Raw genomic sequence first — 21472 nt, forward strand, 5'->3', positions numbered from 1 at the left:
AGCTGCTTGCCTATTGTCCTGTAGCCCATCCCAGCCTTGTGCAGGTCTACAATTTTATCCCTGATGTCCTTACACAGCTCTCTGGTCTTGGCCATTGTGGAGAGGTTGGAGTCTGTTTGATTGAGTGTGTGGACAGGTGTCCTTTATACAGGTAACGAGTTCAAACAGGTGCAGTTAATACAGGTAATGAGTGGAGAACAGGAGGGCTTCTTAAAGAAAAACGAACAGGTCTGTGAGAGCCGGAATTCTTACTGGTTGGTAGGTGATCAAATACTTATGTCATGCAATAAAATGCAAATTAATTACTTAAAAATCATACAATGTGATTTTCTGGATTTTTGTTTTAGATTCCGTCTCTCACAGTTGAAGTGTACCTATGATAAAAATTACAGACCTCTACATGTTTTGTAAGTAGGAAAACCTGCAAAATTGGCAGTGTATCAAATACTTGTTCTCCCCACTGTATGAATGTGAGCAGACCATTTACTGTGGTAGTACTAGAGGTATCCATGGAGGAGAGGTGTGGTAGTACTAGAGGTATCCATGGAGGAGAGGTGTGGTAGTACTAGAGGTATCCATGGAGGAGAGGTGTGGTAGTACTAGAGGTATCCATGGAGGAGAGGTGATGTGACCGTTTCACTTCCAATGGTTTTAATAATCAGGTCAGAGTAGGAAGAGAACAGGAGTGGAGTGACACACACACACACACACACACACACACACACACACACACACACACACACACACACACACACACACACACACACACACACACACACACACACACACACACACACACACACACACACACACACACACACACACACACACACACACACACACACACACACACACACACACACACACACACACACACACACACACACACACACACACACACACACACTGAGGTGACAGTAGCAGGCTGGCTGAGGGCAGGTGGTTGGGGACAGGTACAGACACCTCTGCTCTGTCTCAGGACAGACAGGTAGACAGATGACGCTGCGTCGTGTGTCTCAAGTCACAAAGTCTGAGACACAGAAACAGCTGGGGAATGACTGGAACAGGATGTATGCCAATTAAAATATCTACAATGTATTGAATGTTGCAAACACACACAGAGTGACTACAAAGCCAAAGGAGATCATTAGGCTGTATAGTCTTTCTTGTGTCTGTGTGTAGATGTATCTGGGAGAGCCACATTTAGGAGAGATCCGATTATAGGGTTCAAGAAGAGTGTACACACACACGCACACACACACACACACACACACACACACACACACACACACACATTCACCAGTTGCACCTTGAGAGGTAGATCTCTGGATGTAAGAGACATCACATGACCCAAACTGAAACGACAGTAGTCATTTTCCAGGTAAAAAAGGTTTACTGATTTATGTAACAAAAAACAGGTCATTTTTTTCAGCTAAAATAAATGTCTACTTCATACTCTTAATGACAGTATCAAAACACTCCATAAAAGGACAGATATACACTATAGAAGGAATCTGTAGTGTATATATTGACGGGTTGTTCTCCTAACACACGATGCTTCCCAAAAGGGAACCCATCGGTATCCGGTCAACAGGAAACAGGAAGCTGTTTGAGACGCAGCACAGATACACTATAACACACAACAGTGATTCTGTGGTCTATCTTCTGGACGGAGCCTTGGACGGTACAGAACGAGTCTTCTTGGGGACCTTCTTACTGCCCTTAGTCTTTTTAGGGGGGTCTGATAGGGGGAGGGAGGGTGCGAGTGAGGGGGCAGGGTTGGGTTTGCCTGTTGCCTCCCTCAGCAGAACGTTGGTGCGGTCGGTGGGAGGGGCTTCAGGGTCAACGAGGAGTTGACAGAGGTCGTCTGGGTGCGGGGTCATTGACGATTGAGAATCGCACACCTGAAGAAAAGAAGTTGTCAACGGTTAAGGAACATGGAAACACAAACATGTGCCACAAACTACCAAACAAAGTGAGTCCTAGTCTGAAGGTCCTAAACTAAGAATTATGAGACGATGTAGGCCTTTAGAGGGTCAGACACAGCCACTGACTGACGAGCCCCCCCCAAAAAAAAATAATTTACAGGAGAAGGCTGAAGGAGAGAGGGAGAGATATACAGAGAGACTGATCCTAGTAATTTTCAGCCTTTTGAAATGAGCTCTTAGTAAAAAAAAGAGTCAATTGAATCGGAGGTCGCGTTTTAGAGCAGCCTGTCATTTAAATGATGACCGTCCATATCCAGCTGTTCCCCCTGAGACCAGTTCCTTTACAACATCTAGAAAACCTTGTTTGTTTGGGGATTAAGGACCAGATTAAGGAAATGGAAACTAGGGGTTAGAAGAAGTAAAGTCTTCCTATTGAAACTGTCACTGTGGGTTTGGTCAAAACGGGACACATTTCACAGTTTGGAAGTTAAGTCTGGAAAAGTAGACAGTCATTAAAATATACATCTACAGCAACAACAACGCACACAGACACAGGGATCCGGCCTGATTTCTACTCTGTCAGACACCGTCAGTCATCGCAATGAGACAAACAGAGGTTCTTCGACACTGTCAGTCATCGGAGAGGATTGTCCGCCACAACTGATAGACGAGAGACAGCAGTGTTACTATATAGAGTCTCTCTAGTTGTAGGACAGTGTTACTATATAGAGTCTCTCTAGTTGTAGGACAGTGTTACTATATAGAGTCTCTAGTTGTAGGACAGTGTTACTATATAGAGTCTCTCTAGTTGTAGGACAGTGTTACTATATAGAGTCTCTAGTTGTAGGACAGTGTTACTATATAGAGTCTCTAGTTGTAGGACAGTGTTACTATATAGAGTCTCTCTAGTTGTAGGACAGCAGTGTTACTATATAGAGTCTCTAGTTGTAGGACAGTGTTACTATATAGAGTCTCTAGTTGTAGGACAGTGTTACTATATAGAGTCTCTCTAGTTGTAGGACAGTGTTACTATATAGAGTCTCTAGTTGTAGGACAGCAGTGTTACTATATAGAGTCTCTAGTTGTAGGACAGTGTTACTATATAGAGTCTCTCTAGTTGTAGGACAGTGTTACTATATAGAGTCTCTAGTTGTAGGACAGTGTTACTATATAGAGTCTCTCTAGTTGTAGGACAGTGTTACTATATAGAGTCTCTAGTTGTAGGACAGTGTTACTATATAGAGTCTCTAGTTGTAGGACAGTGTTACTATATAGAGTCTCTCTAGTTGTAGGACAGCAGTGTTACTATATAGAGTCTCTAGTTGAAGGACAGTGTTACTATATAGAGTCTCTCTAGTTGTAGGACAGTGTTACTATATAGAGTCTCTCTAGTTGTAGGACAGTGTTACTATATAGAGTCTCTAGTTGTAGGACAGCAGTGTTACTATATAGAGTCTCTAGTTGTAGGACAGTGTTACTATATAGAGTCTCTCTAGTTGTAGGACAGTGTTACTATATAGAGTCTCTAGTTGTAGGACAGTGTTACTATATAGAGTCTCTAGTTGTAGGACAGTGTTACTATATAGAGTCTCTAGTTGTAGGACAGTGTTACTATATAGAGTCTCTAGTTGTAGGACAGTGTTACTATATAGAGTCTCTAGTTGTAGGACAGTGTTACTATATAGAGTCTCTCTAGTTGTAGGACAGTGTTACTATATAGAGTCTCTAGTTGTAGGACAGCAGTGTTACTATATAGAGTCTCTAGTTGTAGGACAGTGTTACTATATAGAGTCTCTAGTTGTAGGACAGTGTTACTATATAGAGTCTCTCTAGTTGTAGGACAGTGTTACTATATAGAGTCTCTAGTTGTAGGACAGCAGTGTTACTATATAGAGTCTCTAGTTGTAGGACAGTGTTACTATATAGAGTCTCTAGTTGTAGGACAGTGTTACTATATAGAGTCTCTAGTTGTAGGACAGTGTTACTATATAGAGTCTCTCTAGTTGTAGGACAGTGTTACTATATAGAGTCTCTCTAGTTGTAGGACAGTGTTACTATATAGAGTCTCTAGTTGTAGGACAGTGTTACTATATAGAGTCTCTAGTTGTAGGACAGTGTTACTATATAGAGTCTCTAGTTGTAGGACAGTGTTACTATATAGAGTCTCTAGTTGTAGGACAGTGTTACTATATAGAGTCTCTAGTTGTAGGACAGTGTTACTATATAGAGTCTCTCTAGTTGTAGGACAGTGTTACTATATAGAGTCTCTAGTTGTAGGACAGTGTTACTATATAGAGTCTCTCTAGTTGTAGGACAGCTGTTACTATATAGAGTCTCTAGTTGTAGGACAGTGTTACTATATAGAGTCTCTCTAGTTGTAGGACAGTGTTACTATATAGAGTCTCTAGTTGTAGGACAGTGTTACTATATAGAGTCTCTCTAGTTGTAGGACAGTGTTACTATATAGAGTCTCTAGTTGTAGGACAGTGTTACTATATAGAGTCTCTAGTTGTAGGACAGTGTTACTATATAGAGTCTCTCAGTTGTAGGACAGTGTTACTATATAGAGTCTCTAGTTGTAGGACAGTGTTACTATATAGAGTCTCTAGTTGTAGGACAGTGTTACTATATAGAGTCTCTAGTTGTAGGACAGTGTTACTATATAGAGTCTCTAGTTGTAGGACAGTGTTACTATATAGAGCTCTCTAGTTGTAGGACAGTGTTACTATATAGAGTCTCTCTAGTTGTAGGAGCAGTGTTACTATATAGAGTCTCTCTAGTTGTAGGACAGTGTTACTATATAGAGTCTCTCTAGTTGTAGGACAGTGTTACTATATAGAGTCTCTCTAGTTGTAGGACAGTGTTACTATATAGAGTCTCTCTAGTTGTAGGACAGTGTTACTATATAGAGTCTCTCTAGTTGTAGGACAGTGTTACTATATAGAGTCTCTAGTTGTAGGACAGTGTTACTATATAGTCTCTAGTTGTAGGGCAGTGTTACTATATAGAGTCTCTAGTTGTAGGGCAGTGTTACTATATAGAGTCTCTAGTTGTAGGACAGTGTTACTATATAGAGTCTCTAGTTGTAGGACAGTGTTACTATATAGAGTCTCTAGTTGTAGGACAGTGTTACTATATAGAGTCTCTCTAGTTGTAGGACAGTGTTACTATATAGAGTCTCTAGTTGTAGGACAGTGTTACTATATAGAGTCTCTAGTTGTAGGACAGCAGTGTTACTATATAGAGTCTCTAGTTGTAGGACAGTGTTACTATATAGAGTCTCTAGTTGTAGGACAGTGTTACTATATAGAGTCTCTAGTTGTAGGACAGCAGTGTTACTATATAGAGTCTCTAGTTGTAGGACAGTGTTACTATATAGAGTCTCTAGTTGTAGGACAGTGTTACTATATAGAGTCTCTCTAGTTGTAGGACAGTGTTACTATATAGAGTCTCTCTAGTTGTAGGACAGCAGTGTTACTATATAGAGTCTCTCTAGTTGTAGGACAGTGTTACTATATAGAGTCTCTAGTTGTAGGACAGTGTTACTATATAGAGTCTCTCTAGTTGTAGGACAGTGTTACTATATAGAGCTCTCTAGTTGTAGGACAGTGTTACTATATAGAGTCTCTCTAGTTGTAGGACAGCAGTGTTACTATATAGAGTCTCTAGTTGTAGGACAGTGTTACTATATAGAGTCTCTAGTTGTAGGACAGTGTTACTATATAGAGTCTCTAGTTGTAGGACAGTGTTACTATATAGAGTCTCTCTAGTTGTAGGACAGTGTTACTATATAGAGTCTCTAGTTGTAGGACAGTGTTACTATATAGAGTCTCTAGTTGTAGGACAGTGTTACTATATAGAGTCTCTCTAGTTGTAGGACAGTGTTACTATATAGAGTCTCTAGTTGTAGGACAGTGTTACTATATAGAGTCTCTAGTTGTAGGACAGTGTTACTATATAGAGTCTCTAGTTGTAGGACAGTGTTACTATATAGAGTCTCTAGTTGTAGGACAGTGTTACTATATAGAGTCTCTAGTTGTAGGACAGTGTTACTATATAGAGTCTCTCTAGTTGTAGGACAGTGTTACTATATAGAGTCTCTAGTTGTAGGACAGTGTTACTATATAGAGTCTCTAGTTGTAGGACAGTGTTACTATATAGAGTCTCTCTAGTTGTAGGACAGTGTTACTATATAGAGTCTCTCTAGTTGTAGGACAGTGTTACTATATAGAGTCTCTCTAGTTGTAGGACAGCAGTGTTACTATATAGAGTCTCTCTAGTTGTAGGACAGTGTTACTATATAGAGTCTCTAGTTGTAGGACAGTGTTACTATATAGAGTCTCTAGTTGTAGGACAGTGTTACTATATAGAGTCTCTAGTTGTAGGACAGTGTTACTATATAGAGTCTCTCTAGTTGTAGGACAGTGTTACTATATAGAGTCTCTAGTTGTAGGACAGCAGTGTTACTATATAGAGTCTCTAGTTGTAGGACAGTGTTACTATATAGAGTCTCTAGTTGTAGGACAGTGTTACTATATAGAGTCTCTAGTTGTAGGACAGTGTTACTATATAGAGTCTCTCTAGTTGTAGGACAGTGTTACTATATAGAGTCTCTAGTTGTAGGACAGTGTTACTATATAGAGTCTCTAGTTGTAGGACAGTGTTACTATATAGAGTCTCTAGTTGTAGGACAGTGTTACTATATAGAGTCTCTCTAGTTGTAGGACAGTGTTACTATATAGAGTCTCTCAGTTGTAGGACAGTGTTACTATATAGAGTCTCTAGTTGTAGGACAGTGTTACTATATAGAGTCTCTAGTTGTAGGACAGTGTTACTATATAGAGTCTCTAGTTGTAGGACAGTGTTACTATATAGAGTCTCTAGTTGTAGGACAGTGTTACTATATAGAGTCTCTAGTTGTAGGAGCAGTGTTACTATATAGAGTCTCTCTAGTTGTAGGACAGTGTTACTATATAGAGTCTCTAGTTGTAGGACAGTGTTACTATATAGAGTCTCTAGTTGTAGGACAGTGTTACTATATAGAGTCTCTCTAGTTGTAGGACAGCAGTGTTACTATATAGAGTCTCTCTAGTTGTAGGACAGTGTTACTATATAGAGTCTCTAGTTGTAGGACAGTGTTACTATATAGAGTCTCTAGTTGTAGGACAGTGTTACTATATAGAGTCTCTCTAGTTGTAGGACAGCAGTGTTACTATATAGAGTCTCTCTAGTTGTAGGACAGTGTTACTATATAGAGTCTCTAGTTGTAGGACAGTGTTACTATATAGAGTCTCTAGTTGTAGGACAGTGTTACTATATAGAGTCTCTAGTTGTAGGACAGTGTTACTATATAGAGTCTCTAGTTGTAGGACAGTGTTACTATATAGAGTCTCTAGTTGTAGGACAGTGTTACTATATAGAGTCTCTAGTTGTAGGACAGTGTTACTATATAGAGTCTCTCTAGTTGTAGGACAGTGTTACTATATAGAGTCTCTCTAGTTGTAGGAGCAGTGTTACTATATAGAGTCTCTCTAGTTGTAGGACAGTGTTACTATATAGAGTCTCTAGTTGTAGGACAGTGTTACTATATAGAGTCTCTAGTTGTAGGACAGTGTTACTATATAGAGTCTCTAGTTGTAGGAGCAGTGTTACTATATAGAGTCTTCTAGTTGTAGGACAGTGTTACTATATAGAGTTCTCTAGTTGTAGGACAGTGTTACTATATAGAGTCTCTAGTTGTAGGACAGTGTTACTATATAGAGTCTCTCTAGTTGTAGGACAGTGTTACTATATAGAGTCTCTAGTTGTAGGACAGTGTTACTATATAGAGTCTCTAGTTGTAGGACAGTGTTACTATATAGAGTCTCTAGTTGTAGGACAGTGTTACTATATAGAGTCTCTCTAGTTGTAGGACAGTGTTACTATATAGAGTCTCTCTAGTTGTAGGACAGTGTTACTATATAGAGTCTCTCTAGTTGTAGGACAGCAGTGTTACTATATAGAGTCTCTCTAGTTGTAGGACAGCAGTGTTACTATATAGAGTCTCTAGTTGTAGGACAGTGTTACTATATAGAGTCTCTAGTTGTAGGACAGTGTTACTATATAGAGTCTCTCTAGTTGTAGGACAGTGTTACTATATAGAGTCTCTCTAGTTGTAGGACAGTGTTACTATATAGAGTCTCTAGTTGTAGGACAGTGTTACTATATAGAGTCTCTAGTTGTAGGACAGTGTTACTATATAGAGTCTCTAGTTGTAGGACAGTGTTACTATATAGAGTCTCTAGTTGTAGGACAGTGTTACTATATAGAGTCTCTAGTTGTAGGACAGTGTTACTATATAGAGTCTCTCTAGTTGTAGGACAGTGTTACTATATAGAGTCTCTAGTTGTAGGACAGTGTTACTATATAGAGTCTCTCTAGTTGTAGGACAGCAGTGTTACTATATAGAGTCTCTCTAGTTGTAGGACAGTGTTACTATATAGAGTCTCTAGTTGTAGGACAGTGTTACTATATAGAGTCTCTCTAGTTGTAGGACAGTGTTACTATATAGAGTCTCTAGTTGTAGGACAGTGTTACTATATAGAGTCTCTCTAGTTGTAGGACAGTGTTACTATATAGAGTCTCTAGTTGTAGGACAGTGTTACTATATAGAGTCTCTCTAGTTGTAGGACAGTGTTACTATATAGAGTCTCTCTAGTTGTAGGACAGTGTTACTATATAGAGTATCTAGTTGGAGGACAGTGTTACTATATAGAGTCTCTAGTTGTAGGACAGTGTTACTATATAGAGTCTCTAGTTGTAGGACAGTGTTACTATATAGAGTCTCTAGTTGTAGGACAGTGTTACTATATAGAGTCTCTAGTTGTAGGACAGTGTTACTATATAGAGTCTCTAGTTGTAGGACAGTGTTACTATATAGAGTCTCTAGTTGTAGGACAGTGTTACTATATAGAGTCTCTAGTTGTAGGACAGTGTTACTATATAGAGTCTCTCTAGTTGTAGGACAGTGTTACTATATAGAGTCTCTAGTTGTAGGACAGTGTTACTATATAGAGTCTCTCTAGTTGTAGGACAGTGTTACTATATAGAGTCTCTAGTTGTAGGACAGTGTTACTATATAGAGTCTCTCTAGTTGTAGGACAGTGTTACTATATAGAGTCTCTCTAGTTGTAGGACAGTGTTACTATATAGAGTCTCTAGTTGTAGGACAGTGTTACTATATAGAGTCTCTAGTTGTAGGACAGTGTTACTATATAGAGTCTCTAGTTGTAGGACAGTGTTACTATATAGAGTCTCTAGTTGTAGGACAGTGTTACTATATAGAGTCTCTAGTTGTAGGACAGTGTTACTATATAGAGTCTCTCTAGTTGTAGGACAGTGTTACTATATAGAGTCTCTCTAGTTGTAGGACAGTGTTACTATATAGAGTCTCTCTAGTTGTAGGACAGTGTTACTATATAGAGTCTCTAGTTGTAGGACAGTGTTACTATATAGAGTCTCTAGTTGTAGGACAGTGTTACTATATAGAGTCTCTCTAGTTGTAGGACAGTGTTACTATATAGAGTCTCTCTAGTTGTAGGACAGTGTTACTATATAGAGTCTCTCTAGTTGTAGGACAGTGTTACTATATAGAGTCTCTAGTTGTAGGACAGTGTTACTATATAGAGTCTCTAGTTGTAGGACAGTGTTACTATATAGAGTCTCTCTAGTTGTAGGACAGTGTTACTATATAGAGTCTCTAGTTGTAGGACAGTGTTACTATATAGAGTCTCTAGTTGTAGGACAGTGTTACTATATAGAGTCTCTAGTTGTAAGACAGTGTTACTATAAACAGCCCCTCTAGTCTCTTACAGGGATGAAACAGAGGTCCTCTCTGAGACAGGCATCTTGTAGTTCTTTCCGGAGGGCGGAGACATGGCTTTGGTGGGCGGAGATTTCCCTCTCCATCGAGCCAATCCTGGAGAACGCTGCGTGGTATAACTCAGAGAACGTCCCCACCAGGGTCTGCAATGCACCGTGGGAGGAAAGAGCAAAAGGTTTTATTCAGGGTGTGAATGTGTGTGTTTGTTTAAATATTCAGGGGACTGTTGAACTAACATCAGGAGTATGTTAACCTGCTCTAGTTCTGAGAGGACCAACTACTGATAGTAGATGGTAATATGTTAACCTGCTCTAGTTCTGAGAGGACCAACTACTGATAGTAGATGGTAATATGTTAACCTGCTCTAGTTCTGAGAGGACCAACTACTGATAGTAGATGGTAATATGTTAACCTGCTCTAGTTCTGAGAGGACCAACTACTGATAGTAGATGGTAATATTTTAACCTGCTCCAGTTCTGAGAGGACCAACTGTGTGGTATTGTGATGTCATTGTGGGGTATTGTGATGTCATTATGGGGTATTGTGATGTCATTATGGGGTATTCTGATGTTATTATGGGGAATAGTGATGTTATTATGGGGTATAGTGGTGTCATTATGGGGTATTGTGATGTCATTATGGGGTATTGTGATGTCATTATGGGGTATTGTGATGTCATTATGAGGTATTGTGATGTTATTATGGGGTATAGTGTGTAGATTGATGAGGACTTTTAGGTAATACATTATAGAATAAGGCTGTAACGTAACAAAATATGGAAAAAGTAAAGGGGTCTGAATACTTCACGAATGCCTGACAGACTAAACTCAGTGTCCCTACAGGACTAGTACCTGACAGACTAAACTCAGTGTCCCTGTAGGACTAGTACCTGACAGACTAAACTCAGTGTCCCTGTAGGACTCGTACCTGACAGACTAAACTCATTGTCCCTGTAGGACTCGTACCTGACAGACTAGTGTCCCTGTAGGACTCGTACCTGACAGACTAAACTCAGTGTCCCTGTAGGACTAGTACCTGACAGACTAAACTCAGTGTCCCTGTAGGACTAGTACCTGACAGACTAAACTCAGTGTCCCTGTAGGACTCGTACCTGACAGACTAAACTCAGTGTCCCTACAGGACTCGTACCTGACAGACTAAACTCAGTGTCCCTGTAGGACTCGTACCTGACAGACTAAACTCAGTGTCCCTGTAGGACTCGTACCTGACAGATTAAACTCAGTGTCCCTGTAGGACTAGTACCTGACAGACTAAACTCATTGTCCCTGTAGGACTCGTACCTGACAGACTAAACTCAGTGTCCCTGCAGGACTAGTACCTGACAGACTAAACTCATTGTCCCTGTAGGACTCGTACCTGACAGACTAAACTCAGTGTCCCTGTAGGACTAGTACCTGACAGACTAAACTCATTGTCCCTGTAGGACTCGTACCTGACAGACTAAACTCAGTGTCCCTGTAGGACTAGTACCTGACAGACTAAACTCAGTGTCCCTGTAGGACTCGTACCTGACAGACTAAACTCAGTGTCCCAGTAGGACTCGTACCTGACAGACTAAACTCAGTGTCCCAGTAGGACTCGTACCTGACAGACTAAACTCATTGTCCCTGTAGGACTCGTACCTGACAGGCGGCCACATCCGGCCCTCCCAGCAACCTCTCTGGTCCTGTCAGATCCAGGTGCACTCTTGGTAACTGCAGAGGGAGGTCCCCGTTAGTGGAGATGGATCGTGATTGGACGATACGGTCTCTGACCTGCGGTGGGGGGCAGTAGAAAGAGGTAGTCCGAGTTTATCTCATAGAGAAAGAGAGAGTGTGTGTATCGGGCCATTTACACTGTGTAACATGGGAAGACATTCACATTCAACGGAAGGAAAGAGAGAGTGTGTGTATCGGGCCATTTACACTGTGTAACATGGGAAGACATTCACATTCAACGGAAGGAAAGAGAGAGTGTGTGTATCGGGCCATTTACACTGTGTAACATGGGAAGACATTCACATTCAACGGAAGGAAAGAGAGAGTGTGTGTATCGGGCCATTTACACTGTGTAACATGGGAAGACATTCACATTCAACGGAAGGAAAGAGAGAGAAGCGGAGGGGGGTGGGGGACTGCTGAGCGATGCGAGCATGGGCGACTCGAGGGACCAATCGAAGCTCACCATAGATTACAAACCTTACTGGATTGGCCAACAATGGCTGTTGATACGTAGCACTAGCTAGCTTGCACCCTTGTATCGTGTAAATGGCCAGGTGTGTATGTGTGTGGCTGTGCGTGTATGTGTGTGGCTGTGTGTGGCTGTGTGTGTATGGTTGTGTGTGGCTGTGTGTGTATGTGTGTGGTTGTGTGTGGCTGTGTGTGTATGTGTGTGGCTGTGCGTGTATGTGTGTGGCTGTGTGTGGCTGTGCGTGTATGTGTGTGGCTGTGTGTGGCTGTGTGTGTATGTGTGTGGCTGTGCGTGTATGTGTGTGGCTGTGTGTGTATGTGTGTGGCTGTGTGTGTATGTGTGTGGCTGTGTGTGTATGTGTGTGTATGTGTGTGGCTGTGTGTGGCTGTGTGTGGCTGTGTGTGTATGTGTGTGGCTGTGTGTGTATGTGTGTGGCTGTGTGTGGCTGTGTGTGGCTGTGTGTGGCTGTGTGTGGCTGTGTGTGGCTGTGTGTGTATGTGTTTGGCTGTGTGTGGCTGTGTGTGGCTGTGTGTGTATGTGTGTGGCTGTGTGTGGCTGTGTGTGTCAGTGCTTCTGTTTCAACACTGCTAATTCAGTAGCTGAGCCAAACCTCTGGGGAGTGGGAGGGGCCAAACCTCTGGGGAGTGGGAGGGGCCAAACCTCTGGGGAGTGGGAGGGGCCAAACCTCTGGGGAGTGGGAGGGGCCAAACCTCCGGGGAGTGGGAGGGGCCAAACCTCCGGGGAGTGGGAGGGGCCAAACCTCCGGGGAGTGGGAGGGGCCAAACCTCCGGGGAGTGGGAGGGGCCAAACCTCCGGGGAGTGGGAGGGGCCAAACCTCCGGGGAGTGGGAGGGGCCAAACCTCCGGGGAGTGGGAGGGGCCAAACCTCTGGGGAGTGGGAGGGGCCAAACCTCTGGGGAGTGGGAGGGGCCAAACCTCCGGGGAGTGGGAGGGGCCAAACCTCCTGTGAGTGGGAGGGGCCAAACCTCCTGTGAGTGGGAGGGGCCAAACCTCCTGGGAGTGGGAGGGGCCAAACCTCCGGGGAGTGGCCAAACCTCCTGGGAGTGGGAGGGGCCAAACCTCCGGGGAGTGGGAGGGGCCAAACCTCCTGGGAGTGGGAGGGGCCAAACCTCCTGGGAGTGGGAGGGGCCAAACCTCCGGGGAGTGGCCAAACCTCCTGGGAGTGGGAGGGGCCAAACCTCCGGGGAGTGGGAGGGGCCAAACCTCCTGTGAGTGGGAGTGGCCAAACCTCCTGGGAGTGGGAGGGGCCAAACCTCCGGGGAGTGGGAGGGGCCAAACCAACCAACCAGTGCTGCTCACCTCTCTATTTAAAAACCAACCAGTGCTGCTCACCTCTCTATTTAAAAACCAACCAGTGCTACTCACCTCTCTATTTAAAAACCGACCAGTGCTGCTCACCTCTCTATTTAAAAACCAACCAACCAGTGCTGCTCACCTCTCTATTTAAAAACCAACCAGTGCTGCTCACCTCTCTATTTAAAAACCAACCAGTGCTACTCACCTCTCTATTTAAAAACCAACCAGTGCTGCTCACCTCTCTATTTAAAAACCAACCAGTGCTACTCACCTCTCTATTTAAAAACCAACCAGTGCTGCTCACCTCTCTATTTAAAAACCAACCAGTGCTGCTCACCTCTCTATTTAAAAACCAACCAACCAGTGCTACTCACCTCTCTATTTAAAAACCAACCAGTGCTGATCATCTCTCTATTTAAAAACCAACCAACCAGTGCTGCTCACCTCTCTATTTAAAAACCAACCAACCAGTGCTACTCACCTCTCTATTTAAAAACCAACCAGTGCTGCTCACCTCTCTATTTAAAAACCAACCAGTGCTGCTCACCTCTCTATTTAAAAACCAACCAACCAGTGCTGCTCACCTCTCTATTTAAAAACCAACCAACCAGTGCTGCTCACCTCTCTATTTAAAAACCAACCAACCAGTGCTGCTCACCTCTCTATTTAAAAACCAACCAGTGCTGCTCACCTCTCTATTTAAAAACCAACCAACCAGTGCTGCTCACCTCTCTATTTAAAAACCAACCAGTGCTGCTCACCTCTCTATTTAAAAACCAACCAACCAGTGCTGCTCACCTCTCTATTTAAAGACCAACCAGTGCTACTCACCTCTCTATTTAAAAACCAACCAGTGCTGCTCACCTCTCTATTTAAAAACCAACCAACCAGTGCTACTCACCTCTCTATTTAAAAACCAACCAGTGCTACTCACCTCTCTATTTAAACACCAACCAGTGCTGCTCACCTCTCTATTTAAAAACCAACCAGTGCTGCTCACCTCTCTATTTAAAAACCAACCAACCAGTGCTGCTCACCTCTCTATTTAAAAACCAACCAACCAGTGCTGCTCACCTCTCTATTTAAAAACCAACCAACCAGTGCTGCTCACCTCTCTATTTAAAAACCAACCAGTGCTGCTCACCTCTCTATTTAAAAACCAACCAACCAGTGCTGCTCACCTCTCTATTTAAAAACCAACCAGTGCTGCTCACCTCTCTATTTAAAAACCAACCAACCAGTGCTGCTCACCTCTCTATTTAAAGACCAACCAGTGCTACTCACCTCTCTATTTAAAAACCAACCAGTGCTGCTCACCTCTCTATTTAAAAACCAACCAACCAGTGCTACTCACCTCTCTATTTAAAAACCAACCAGTGCTACTCACCTCTCTATTTAAACACCAACCAGTGCTGCTCACCTCTCTATTTAAAAACCAACCAGTGCTGCTCACCTCTCTATTTAAAAACCAACCAACCAGTGCTGCTCACCTCTCTATTTAAAAACCAACCAACCAGTGCTGCTCACCTCTCTATTTAAAAACCAACCAACCAGTGCTGCTCACCTCTCTATTTAAAAACCAACCAGTGCTGCTCACCTCTCTATTTAAAAACCAACCAACCAGTGCTGCTCACCTCTCTATTTAAAAACCAACCAGTGCTGCTCACCTCTCTATTTAAAAACCAACCAGTGCTACTCACCTCTCTATTTAAAAACCAACCAGTGCTGCTCACCTCTCTATTTAAAAACCAACCAGTGCTGCTCACCTCTCTATTTAAAAACCAACCAGTGCTGCTCACCTCTCTATTTAAAAACCAACCAACCAGTGCTGCTCACCTCTCTATTTAAAAACCAACCAGTGCTGCTCACCTCTCTATTTAAAAACCAACCAGTGCTACTCACCTCTCTATTTAAAAACCAACCAACCAGTGCTACTCACCTCTCTATTTAAAAACCAACCAGTGCTACTCACCTCTCTATTTAAAAACCAACCAACCAGTGCTGCTCACCTCTCTATTTAAAAACCAACCAACCAGTGCTGCTCACCTCTCTATTTAAAAACCAACCAGTGCTACTCACCTCTCTATTTAAAAACCAACCAGTGCTGCTCACCTCTCTATTTAAAAACCAACCAGTGCTACTCACCTCTCTATTTAAAAACCAACCAGTGCTGCTCACCTCTCTATTTAAAAACCAACCAGTGCTGCTCACCTCTCTATTTAAAAACCAACCAGTGCTGATCATCTCTCTATTTAAAAACCAACCAACCAGTGCTGCTCACCTCTCTATTTAAAAACCAACCAGCGCTGCTCACCTCTCTATTTAAACACCAACCATTGCTGCTCACCTCTCTATTTAAAAAACAACCAGTGCTGCTCACCTCTCTATTTAAAAACCAACCAACCAGTGCTGCTCACCTCTCTATTTAAAAACCAACCAACCAGTGCTGCTCACCTCTCTATTTAAAAACCAACCAACCAGTGCTGCTCACCTCTCTATTTAAAAACCAACCAACCAGTGCTACTCACCTCTCTATTTAAAAACCAACCAGTGCTGCTCACCTCTCTATTTAAAAACCAACCAGTGCTACTCACCTCTCTATTTAAAAACCAACCAGTGCTGCTCACCTCTCTATTTAAAAACCAACCAACCAGTGCTACTCACCTCTCTATTTAAAAACCAACCAGTGCTGATCATCTCTCTATTTAAAAACCAACCAACCAGTGCTGCTCATCTCTCTATTTAAAAACCAACCAACCAGTGCTGCTCACCTCTCTATTTAAAAACCAACCAACCAGTGCTACTCACCTCTCTATTTAAAAACCAACCAGTGCTGCTCACCTCTCTATTTAAAAACCAACCAGTGCTGCTCACCTCTCTATTTAAAAACCAACCAACCAGTGCTGCTCACCTCTCTATTTAAAAACCAACCAACCAGTGCTGCTCACCTCTCTATTTAAAAACCAACCAACCAGTGCTGCTCACCTCTCTATTTAAAAACCAACCAGTGCTGCTCACCTCTCTATTTAAAAACCAACCAACCAGTGCTGCTCACCTCTCTATTTAAAAACCAACCAGTGCTGCTCACCTCTCTATTTAAAAAACAACCAACCAGTGCTGCTCACCTCTCTATTTAAAGACCAACCAGTGCTACTCACCTCTCTATTTAAAAACCAACCAGTGCTGCTCACCTCTCTATTTAAAAACCAACCAACCAGTGCTACTCACCTCTCTATTTAAAAACCAACCAGTGCTACTCACCTCTCTATTTAAAAACCAACCAGTGCTGCTCACCTCTCTATTTAAAAACCAACCAACCAGTGCTGCTCACCTCTCTATTTAAAAACCAACCAACCAGTGCTGCTCACCTCTCTATTTAAAAACCAACCAACCAGTGCTGCTCACCTCTCTATTTAAAAACCAACCAGTGCTGCTCACCTCTCTATTTAAAAACCAACCAACCAGTGCTGCTCACCTCTCTATTTAAAAACCAACCAGTGCTGCTCACCTCTCTATTTAAAAACCAACCAACCAGTGCTGCTCACCTCTCTATTTAAAAACCAACCAACCAGTGCTGCTCACCTCTCTATTTAAAGACCAACCAGTGCTACTCACCTCTCTATTTAAAAACCAACCAGTGCTGCTCACCTCTCTATTTAAAAACCAACCAACCAGTGCTACTCACCTCTCTATTTAAAAACCAACCAGTGCTACTCACCTCTCTATTTAAACACCAACCAGTGCTGCTCACCTCTCTATTTAAAAACCAACCAGTGCTGCTCACCTCTCTATTTAAAAACCAACCAACCAGTGCTGCTCACCTCTCTATTTAAAAACCAACCAACCAGTGCTGCTCACCTCTCTATTTAAAAACCAACCAACCAGTGCTGCTCACCTCTCTATTTAAAAACCAACCAGTGCTGCTCACCTCTCTATTTAAAAACCAACCAACCAGTGCTGCTCACCTCTCTATTTAAAAACCAACCAGTGCTGCTCACCTCTCTATTTAAAAACCAACCAGTGCTACGCACCTCTCTATTTAAAAACCAACCAGTGCTGCTCACCTCTCTATTTAAAAACCAACCAGTGCTGCTCACCTCTCTATTTAAAAACCAACCAGTGCTGCTCACCTCTCTATTTAAAAACCAACCAACCAGTGCTGCTCACCTCTCTATTTAAAAACCAACCAGTGCTGCTCACCTCTCTATTTAAAAACCAACCAGTGCTACTCACCTCTCTATTTAAAAACCAACCAACCAGTGCTACTCACCTCTCTATTTAGAAACCAACCAGTGCTACTCACCTCTCTATTTAAAAACCAACCAGTGCTGCTCACCTCTCTATTTAAAAACCAACCAACCAGTGCTGCTCACCTCTCTATTTAAAAACCAACCAGTGCTACTCACCTCTCTATTTAAAAACCAACCAGTGCTGCTCACCTCTCTATTTAAAAACCAACCAGTGCTACTCACCTCTCTATTTAAAAACCAACCAGTGCTGCTCACCTCTCTATTTAAAAACCAACCAGTGCTGCTCACCTCTCTATTTAAAAACCAACCAACCAGTGCTACTCACCTCTCTATTTAAAAACCAACCAGTGCTGATCATCTCTCTATTTAAAAACCAACCAACCAGTGCTGCTCACCTCTCTATTTAAAAACCAACCAGCGCTGCTCACCTCTCTATTTAAACACCAACCATTGCTGCTCACCTCTCTATTTAAAAACCAACCAGTGCTGCTCACCTCTCTATTTAAAAACCAACCAACCAGTGCTGCTCACCTCTCTATTTAAAAACCAACCAACCAGTGCTGCTCACCTCTCTATTTAAAAACCAACCAACCAGTGCTGCTCACCTCTCTATTTAAAAACCAACCAACCAGTGCTACTCACCTCTCTATTTAAAAACCAACCAGTGCTGCTCACCTCTCTATTTAAAAACCAACCAGTGCTGCTCACCTCTCTATTTAAAAACCAACCAGTGCTGCTCACCTCTCTATTTAAAAACCAACCAGTGCTGCTCACCTCTCTATTTAAAAACCAACCAACCAGTGCTACTCACCTCTCTATTTAAAAACCAACCAGTGCTGATCATCTCTCTATTTAAAAACCAACCAACCAGTGCTGCTCACCTCTCTATTTAAAAACCAACCAACCAGTGCTGCTCACCTCTCTATTTAAAAACCAACCAACCAGTGCTGCTCACCTCTCTATTTAAAAACCAACCAGTGCTGCTCACCTCTCTATTTAAAAACCAACCAACCAGTGCTGCTCACCTCTCTATTTAAAAACCAACCAGTGCTGCTCACCTCTCTATTTAAAAACCAACCAGTGCTGCTCACCTCTCTATTTAAAAACCAACCAGTGCTGCTCACCTCTCTATTTAAAAACCAACCAGTGCTGCTCACCTCTCTATTTAAAAACCAACCAACCAGTGCTGCTCACCTCTCTATTTAAAAACCAACCAGTGCTGCTCACCTCTCTATTTAAAAACCAACCAGTGCTGCTCACCTCTCTATTTAAAAACCAACCAACCAGTGCTACTCACCTCTCTATTTAAAAACCAACCAGTGCTACTCACCTCTCTATTTAAACACCAACCAGTGCTGCTCACCTCTCTATTTAAAAACCAACCAACCAGTGCTGCTCACCTCTCTATTTAAAAACCAACCAGTGCTGATCATCTCTCTATTTAAAAACCAACCAACCAGTGCTGCTCACCTCTCTATTTAAAAACCAACCAGCGCTGCTCACCTCTCTATTTAAACACCAACCATTGCTGCTCACCTCTCTATTTAAAAACCAACCAGTGCTGCTCACCTCTCTATTTAAAAACCAACCAACCAGTGCTGCTCACCTCTCTATTTAAAAACCAACCAGTGCTGCTCACCTCTCTATTTAAAAACCAACCAGTGCTGCTCACCTCTCTATTTAAAAACCAACCAGTGCTGCTCACCTCTCTATTTAAAAACCAACCAGTGCTGCTCACCTCTCTATTTAAAAACCAACCAACCAGTGCTGCTCACCTCTCTATTTAAAAACCAACCAGTGCTGCTCATCTCTCTATTTAAAAACCAACCAACCAGTGCTGCTCACCTCTCTATTTAAAAACCAACCAACCAGTGCTACTCACCTCTCTATTTAAACACCAACCAGTGCTGCTCACCTCTCTATTTAAAAACCAACCAACCAGTGCTGCTCACATCTCTATTTAAAAACCAACCAACCAGTGCTGCTCACCTCTCTATTTAAAAACCAACCAACCAGTGCTGCTCACCTCTCTATTTAAAAACCAACCAGTGCTGCTCACCTCTCTATTTAAAAACCAACCAGTGCTGCTCACCTCTCTATTTAAAAACCAACCAGTGCTACTCACCTCTCTATTTAAAAACCAACCAGTGCTTCTCACCTCTCTATTTAAAAACCAACCAGTGCTGCTCACCTCTCTATTTAAAAACCAACCAGTGCTGCTCACCTCTCTATTTAAAAACCAACCAACCAGTGCTGCTCACCTCTCTATTTAAAAACCAACCAGTGCTGCTCACCTCTCTATTTAAAAACCAACCAACCAGTGCTGCTCACCTCTCTATTTAAAAACCAACCAGTGCTGCTCATCTCTCTATTTAAAAACCAACCAGTGCTGCTCACCTCTCTATTTAAAAACCAACCAACCAGTGCTACTCACCTCTCTATTTAAACACCAACCAGTGCTGCTCACCTCTCTATTTAAAAACCAACCAACCAGTGCTGCTCACATCTCTATTTAAAAACCAACCAACCAGTGCTGCTCACCTCTCTATTTAAAAACCAACCAACCAGTGCTGCTCACCTCTCTATTTAAAAACCAACCAACCAGTGCTGCTCACCTCTCTATTTAAAAACCAACCAGTGCTGCTCACCTCTCTATTTAAAAACCAACCAGTGCTACTCACCTCTCTATTTAAAAACCAACCAGTGCTTCTCACCTCTCTATTTAAAAACCAACCAGTGCTGCTCACCTCTCTATTTAAAAACCAACCAGTGCTGCTCACCTCTCTATTTAAAAACCAACCAACCAGTGCTGCTCACCTCTCTATTTAAAAACCAACCAGTGCTGCTCACCTCTCTATTTAAAAACCAACCAGTGCTACTCACCTCTCTATTTAAAAACCAACCAACCAGTGCTACTCACCTCTCTATTTAAATACCAACCAGTGCTGCTCACCTCTCTATTTAAAAACCAACCAACCAGTGCTGCTCACCTCTCTATTTAAAAACCAACCAACCAGTGCTGCTCACCTCTCTATTTAAAAACCAACCAACCAGTGCTGCTCACCTCTCTATTTAAAAACCAACCAGTGCTGCTCACCTCTCTATTTAAAAACCAACCAACCAGTGCTGCTCACCTCTCTATTTAAAAACCAACCAGTGCTGCTCACCTCTCTATTTAAAAACCAACCAACCAGTGCTGCTCACCTCTCTATTTAAAAACCAACCAGTGCTACTCACCTCTCTATTTAAAAACCAACCAGTGCTACTCACCTCTCTATTTAAAAACCAACCAACCAGTGCTACTCACCTCTCTATTTAAATACCAACCAGTGCTACTCACCTCTCTATTTAAAAACCAACCAGTGCTGCTCACCTCTCTATTTAAAAACCAACCAACCAGTGCTGCTCACCTCTCTATTTAAAAACCAACCAGTGCTGCTCACCTCTCTATTTAAAAACCAACCAGTGCTACTCACCTCTCTATTTAAAAACCAACCAGTGCTGCTCACCTCTCTATTTAAAAACCAACCAGTGCTACTCACCTCTCTATTTAAAAACCAACCAGTGCTGCTCACCTCTCTATTTAAAAACCAACCAGTGCTGCTCACCTCTCTATTTAAAAACCAACCAACCAGTGCTACTCACCTCTCTATTTAAAAACCAACCAGTGCTGATCATCTCTCTATTTAAAAACCAACCAACCAGTGCTGCTCACCTCTCTATTTAAAAACCAACCAGCGCTGCTCACCTCTCTATTTAAACACCAACCATTGCTGCTCACCTCTCTATTTAAAAACCAACCAGCGCTACTCACCTCTCTATTTAAAAACCAACCAGTGCTGCTCACCTCTCTATTTAAAAACCAACCAGTGCTGCTCACCTCTCTATTTAAAAACCAACCAGTGCTGCTCACCTCTCTATTTAAAA

The 21472-nt window shown here is 42.3% G+C and overlaps 1 protein-coding gene across 5 annotated transcripts in view; it reads right to left on the bottom strand.

The window, feature by feature from the left end:
- Positions 1-1373: 1373 nt before the first annotated feature.
- Positions 1374-21472, bottom strand: part of ccdc171 (coiled-coil domain containing 171) — an 81827-nt gene continuing 61728 nt past the window's right edge. For all 5 annotated transcript variants that reach the window (XM_071377875.1, XM_071377872.1, XM_071377876.1 and 2 more), the window contains 3 exons: positions 11433-11564; positions 9780-9932; positions 1374-1904 (listed from right to left, as the gene is read on the bottom strand). In XM_071377875.1, coding sequence (XP_071233976.1) covers positions 1659-1904; positions 9780-9932; positions 11433-11564 — 531 coding nt within the window. In that variant the 3' untranslated portion in view covers positions 1374-1658. The remainder of the gene's footprint in view (positions 1905-9779; positions 9933-11432; positions 11565-21472) is intronic.

The sequence above is a fragment of the Salvelinus alpinus genome, chromosome 31 (genome assembly GCF_045679555.1).
Source record: "Salvelinus alpinus chromosome 31, SLU_Salpinus.1, whole genome shotgun sequence".
NCBI classification, from domain to species: domain Eukaryota; kingdom Metazoa; phylum Chordata; class Actinopteri; order Salmoniformes; family Salmonidae; genus Salvelinus; species Salvelinus alpinus.